Source organism: Diceros bicornis, unplaced genomic scaffold, assembly GCF_020826845.1.
Source record: "Diceros bicornis minor isolate mBicDic1 unplaced genomic scaffold, mDicBic1.mat.cur scaffold_265_ctg1, whole genome shotgun sequence".
Lineage (NCBI taxonomy): Eukaryota > Metazoa > Chordata > Mammalia > Perissodactyla > Rhinocerotidae > Diceros > Diceros bicornis.
Genome location: NW_026691141.1, coordinates 159,152 through 165,151, shown reverse-complemented (window position 1 = coordinate 165,151; position 6,000 = coordinate 159,152). Strand labels below are relative to the sequence as shown.

Here is a 6,000-nt window from a genome sequence, read left to right as displayed (position 1 = left end):
ACAGACCCCCATCCAGCCCACTTGACTGGAGACAGTCAACAGACAAAGATGTTTTGTTGTTGTATCCGAACTTTTGGAGGAGCTGGGCTCAAAAAAGCCCAGAAAGAGAATCTTTTTCGTCATTGCCGACGTTGGCTCAGCCCTCATCCCCGATACCTCTGGGCATCTGGCAGGAGGCAGCAAAAGGTAACAACGGGGCAGCCCAGGAAAGGCTAGTGCAGGCCAGGACACAACTGTGATCCCACCTGATCAGCCCCACACTCCTTGCCCCTCTTTGTGTGTGTGTGCGTGTGTGTGTGTGTGCATGTGTCTGTGTGGAGGGGGGAAGGCAGGGCATGAGGGGTGGGTCATTCCTAGGCAGGAGCTGGTAGTTAGGTGTCGGAAGCCTGGTGGGTCTGTCATGTTCATACAGGGTCATGGCTGGCAGTGTGAGAAGGTGAGCTCTTCTACTCATATGTTACGGAGCCCTAGAGGTTTCATCTCTTTCCCTCCCTGACCACAGTTCTTTGCAGGGATGCCCCTCTGTGCCTGAACTGAGGAGCAGACTTTCTCTTGGGGGTCAGCCCCAGTGGCAGTGTGCAGGCAGCCCCTGATTCCTTCTGGCCAAGCTCCCGGGCTTTGCAGAACTCCTCTCAGGAGGTGGTCGAGGAGCTGCCCAATGGTTTCGACTCCACCAACTCACTAGACAAGGGGCAGGTGCACGAGCCCACCCGCACCATCCAGTGCTGCTCTGAGATGAGAGCAGGAGCAGAGGGTCTCCACACTCAGGACCTTGAGACGCCGGGCTGGGACCAGAACTAGGGCGGGACCAGGCTGGGGCTGTCACTTTTTCAAGCTAAAGGGGATGTACATGCAGGTCACCTTGCCTGGTTCGGAGCTGAGCTGCCGTGACCCTCTTTCCCTTGCCCGGTGTGAGCTTCTGGAGGCCACTGAGGCAGAGCCAGAGGGTAAGGCGGCCTGCAGGCTGGGTATTCCCGGAAGGGAAGTGGGATCTTTCCTGTGTTTGGAAGGACACGTGGAAAGTCAGCTATGTGGGTGAACCTTTCCCTTTATCCCGCTGCAGCGCCAGCTGCAGAGCTCCAGCCGGCGGCAGAAGCAGGGCAGTGGACAGTGGTGGAGGTAGAGCTGGCTCCAGCTCCGTCAATACCACCCCCTCTAGCGCTGGAGCCAGCGTCCCCTCCCTCAGCAGTGTTGGAGCTGGAGCAAGGGCCCACGTCGGCTGCAGCAGGAGTGGGAGCTGCTGAGCTGGAGTCACCTGGACCATCACTTCTAGTGGGAAGTCCATCTCCACCTGTGGCCATTAAGGAGGGTGAGAAGAAGCCTAACCTCACGGCCTTCCCTCCTAAGCTGGTGGCGGAGCAGTTGACCGTGATGGATGCGGTGAGCAGCTGGGCTCTCAGGGCGGAGGGGCAGGCCTTCCCTCTGCCATTAGTGCCCCAGACCTGATCCGGACTCCTATGACCTGGGCCCAAATCCTGGCGCTCCCCCTTACCAACCGTACGACCTGGGCAACTTTCTGAACCCCCAAGGCTTTGCTGTCCACCTGCAGAGGGTAGAGATGGACACTAACAGGACCTGCTGCACAGAGTGGCTGTGCCGGCTCCATGAGGTAGAAGAGACGGAAAGCTGCGTGGGGCCTGGCCCATCAGTGGGGGAGGGGAACTCACTGTGTGCAGCCAGGTCCCTGGTGGCCCAACCGGCTGCTCAGGAGGCTCAACAGCCTCAGCATTTATTAGAGACCTGATGTGTACTTCACTACAAGGGAGACAGACAGAGCCTGTGGTTGTAGCTGCCGCAGGGGAATGTGCATCAGAATCGGAGTGGGACCAGAGCGGGCATCAGGGTGGTGGAAGATGCCCCCTTGGGATGAGCCTAGTTGAGCCACCGTCTGGAGCTTGGAGTTAGCCAGGACGGGCTGGGTGCAAATGCCCCCTCCCTTCCCTGCCAGTATTGGGTTCTGGGTCATCCTGTGCTGGGTGCCCACAGTGGACAGAGAAGAAAACCCAGGGACTCTCACAAGGCTCAGACCACATCCTGAGCTTCCTGAGCTCCAGCTCTAAACCGTGACCCCTGTGCGGCACTTTGGGGGTGGTAGACACGGAGCTGGGGTGTGGCAGGGCTGGATGACACTCCCCCTGTTCCCCAGGAGCTCTTCCGGAAGGTGGTGCCCTCTCAGTGCCTGGGCTCCACCTGGGGCAAGAGGAACAAGCCCGGCAATGAGCACCTGGCACCCACCGTCCAGGCCACCGTCGACCACTTCAGAAGGGTGGTCAGCCTCGTCGTCACCACCTGCCTCGGGGACCCGAACATGACAGCCCAGGACAGGGCGAGGGTGGTGGAGCACTGGATCTAGGTGGCCCAGGTGTGCTGCGGGAGGCCCAGTGGAGCCCTTCTCTGGAGCCTTGGGAACCGCCTCTCCACCTTTATCAGCTCCCAGGATTGCAGTGTGTGGTCTAAGCCCCTGCACAGTCCCTAGGCCCTTCCTGCCAGGGGCCCGCTGACCTTGACTCCAGGTCCCAGCGGGAGGATGCTCACTTCCTCCCTGGCTCCTTCCCTGGGTTGAGCTAAAATCCTCCTCCCTGTGAGTGTTACTCTCTGGGTCCTAAATGTGCCCTTCTGGGGCTCCCTGAGCATCTGTCTCATCCAGGAGGGGAGTTTTAAATAGAAGGGGACTGAAGCTAGAGCAAGCGGGTCTCCAGCGCCCCACCTCACAGCTCATTCTCTTCCCTTCCCCAGGAGTGCGAGATCCTGAAGAACTTCTCCTCGCTCCGTGCTGTCATCTCTGCTCTGCAGAAAACCTCCATAAGCCACCTGAAGAACACGTGGGCGGATGTTTCCCGGTGGGTAGGCCCCTCTCCATAGGAGGATCAGGGTGGATGGGGGATCTCTCGTATGTCTGCCATTGCCCCCTCAGTCACGTGGGAACTCCTGGGAGGCAGCAAATGCTGGGGACAGGGCCTGGGCCTCGGTGGGGGGTCTCTAAGCCTCCCTGGGTCCTTAGTGCACCAGTTCTGCTTCAGGACTCAGTTTTCCTAAATGCCAGGGTTGAGCCACATTGGAGATTTTCAAGTGTTTATGGCAACCGAAATCTACGCCCAGTTGAAACTCAAAGTGGTCAAAACAGAGGTGCTCTGTAGAGCTGGGGAATGGAGACCCCAATGACCAACAGGAGAGTTCCCTCCCCATCCCACGAGACCTTAGCGCTCAGAGGAACCCAGTGAGAACACTCCTCCAGTCTGTTTGAAACTCTCAGGTTTGCAAAGAAAAAGAGTTTGCACTCAGACTCCGCACATCATTCCTAAATTTATCCTTCCTTCTTTCCCCTCCCCTCAGGGAGAGCTCTAAGAAACTTAAGGAGCTCTATAGCCAAGACAAGTCTTTGAGCAGAAAACTGATGACCAAGTTAGAGTGGAGGCTCGGGGTCTGGAAAGAGAGGAGGGAGGTGGGAGGAGGGGGATTGGAAATTCTGTGGTTTTGATTGTTTCCCGCTTGAACGTTCTCTGAAACATTCATGTCTATCTTGTCCAGATTAACAAACAGAGGGATCTGTTTGGTCCATGGGTGGGCGGGGTGTGGTTTGTGGGCAGGAGGCCCTGGTCATGGGACACAGTGGTGTTGGCTGGGCTGTTCCAGGAGGAGTTGCTGAGCTGGCGCCATCAGCAGGTCTCTGGCTTCCATGCACATCCATCCTGATGGATGTAGCTTCTTCCAGGCTGTTGGGTGTTTGGGGTGGGTTTAGCCCTCAGCCTAAACCTGTCCTCAAGAAGCCAGCTCCCTGCCGCTCCTTCTGTCTTCACCAAGTCTCAAAGTGGAGGGCACCCTGCCTACCCCAAGTTTGGGAACGACAGGAGATTCCCATGGCCCAGGTGGACAAACAGTCTGCTCATCCTTGGGTCTGAACATCTGGACCAGAGAAAGATGTGTGTGCATTCTGTGACTCCCCATTGGACCCCTAGAGCAGTCACTTGAGTCAATCACAGGAGTCTCACCTGAGTGCCCAGTTGGCAATGACATATGCCACAGGTGGCTTATGTGAAGAGTCTAGGCAACTGATGGATTCTTAGTGGATACTGCTGAAAGGACCTTGGGATCTGACGTAAATGAGGAAACAGAGCCTCCTGTCACTCCCCTCCCTGTGGATCAGAGTATGCACCTTGGGTGTCCGGTTCCCGAGTGGATAAAGAAAGAGTTCAGGGCAGGGGAATATCCTGAGGGGTTCCTTGGGGAGGAGAAGGCGTTGGCATGGCCTCTGTTCCACCGCGGGGGCCAGACACTCCATGGGACTGGGGCAGGCAGGAGCCACTCAACCAGACTCCCAAGACACCTCTTCATCTCCATCCACGGCTTGGCCCTGGATCACGCTTTGAGAGCTCAGGGGACAGTACTGTGGTCAGTGGTGGGGCGGGGGTTAGGTGAGGATGTTGGAACAGGGCCTCTGGCTGGGAGGGGCAAGCGGCCTCTCCTCTGTGGGCCCCTGAGCTACTCACTGCCCCTGTTTGGGCCTCTGCCTCCTCATCAGGGAAGGGAGGGATGTTGATTGTGTGGTGCAGGCCTCATAGGGTGGTGATGAGATAAGAGGGAGAAAAGGAATGTGGGAGCTTTCCGCCTGCTCCACACGGAGGGGTGAGGGCGAAGACAACGATGACAGTCATATGCCACTGAGTCCTCAGGAGAACCTGTAGGGTAGCTGGAGTTCTCAGACCTTCCAGATGAGGAAAGAGGATTGGGGAGGCCAGGCCACAAGCCCAAGCTCACACTCAGAGTGAGAGTTCGAGCTGGGCTTGTTCTAGAATCACAACACCTTGGAGGATGGAGTGGCATTGCTACCAGTTGACTCGAGTCAGATGTCCAGGGTCGGAGGCCAGTGGTGCTGGAGAGAAATAGGGTGAGGGGAGTATGGCCCGCTGACACTGTCCTCGACCCTGGCAGGAGGGGCCCTCCACGTTTGCCCCCCCGGAGATCATCCCCCAGAGAGTGCAGGAGAAGCAGCAGCAGCAGCAGCAGCAGGTGAGTGTGCCTGTGGGGGAGGGGCTCTTCCCTCCCAGCTGGAGGCCTCAAATCAAGAGAGGAGGGCCCTTCCTCCTGGTGCCACAGTGCCTGAGTCCCCCAGTAGAAGTGACCAGGAGGGGGGCCTGGAAGAGCTGGTGCAGGATGGGTTGTTGTGGGGAGGATCGGGGACCGCATACCCTGTGATTTGCCAGAAGCTGGCGCTGGGAGGTTAGGAGCAGGAGTCTGGTTTTATTGGGCTGTGAAGGGAGGAGGAATTGAGGGGAGGCTGCTGAGGGTCCTAGGCTGCTCCCCGTGGGAACCCTGGGGTGGGCCAGGAGACTGAGGGTGAGAACTTTTCAAGGGAGGGTCTGCAGAGGGTCGACTTGACAGCAAAGGCTCATCTCACCCGAACCCCCATGTGACAGGGTGTCGTCCCCTATCTTGGCACTTTCCTCGGTGACCTGCTGATGCTGCACCTGGCGATGGGTGATTATCTCGAGGTGGGTGAACATGGGGACCAGGCAGGGAGGAGCAGGATCCTGAGCCTGGGGATGCAGGAGCCCCCGAACTGAGCTCTGAGCTCTCAGCAATGGGCACTTCTCTCACGAGAGCCTTGCAGCTGCCCCTGGGAGCTGGGGCATCAGGCCCATCTTAGGGATGAGTGAACAGAGGCTCCGTCTGAGACACCCATTCTGGTTCCCCAGGCTGGGGAAGATCAGAGTTGCCTGATGGCAGAGCTGCGTGAGGTTTTATCTGAGCTGGACTCAGCCTCTCCGTCCCATGCTGCCCATGGTGAGAGAGATGTCGGGTCCCCCCAAGTCAGGCAGCACATAAGTGGCTGAGCAGTCCCCTCTGCCTGAGGCCTCAGCCTCCAACTCTGTCATCAGAGAGGGTTGTGCTGCCAGGTCCCTCAGTGTCACGCCCCTGTCCTCCTCCTCTGGAGCCCAGAGCCCAGCCTAGGTCCAAGTCCTGTTTTCTCTGGATCCCCGGCTCCCTCTTGGGACCTGGCAG

At 58.3% G+C, this 6,000-nt stretch overlaps 1 protein-coding gene across 10 annotated transcripts in view; it reads left to right on the top strand.

Moving 5' to 3' along the window:
- The first annotated feature begins 692 nt into the window (after window positions 1-692).
- LOC131402779 (ral guanine nucleotide dissociation stimulator-like) overlaps window positions 693-6,000 on the top strand; it is a 130,161-nt gene continuing 124,853 nt past the window's right edge. For 4 of the 10 annotated variants that reach the window (XM_058537327.1, XM_058537324.1, XM_058537325.1 and 1 more), the window contains exons 1-4: window positions 694-947; window positions 1,064-1,380; window positions 2,737-2,840; window positions 4,930-5,007. In XM_058537327.1, the coding sequence (XP_058393310.1) occupies window positions 845-947; window positions 1,064-1,380; window positions 2,737-2,840; window positions 4,930-5,007 (602 nt within the window). In that variant the 5' untranslated portion in view covers window positions 694-844. Of the gene's footprint in view, window positions 948-1,063; window positions 1,381-1,549; window positions 2,119-2,736; window positions 2,841-4,929; window positions 5,014-5,414; window positions 5,490-6,000 lie in introns of those variants that run through there. The other 6 variants (XM_058537329.1, XM_058537330.1, XM_058537322.1 and 3 more) reach the window with 5 other exon arrangements.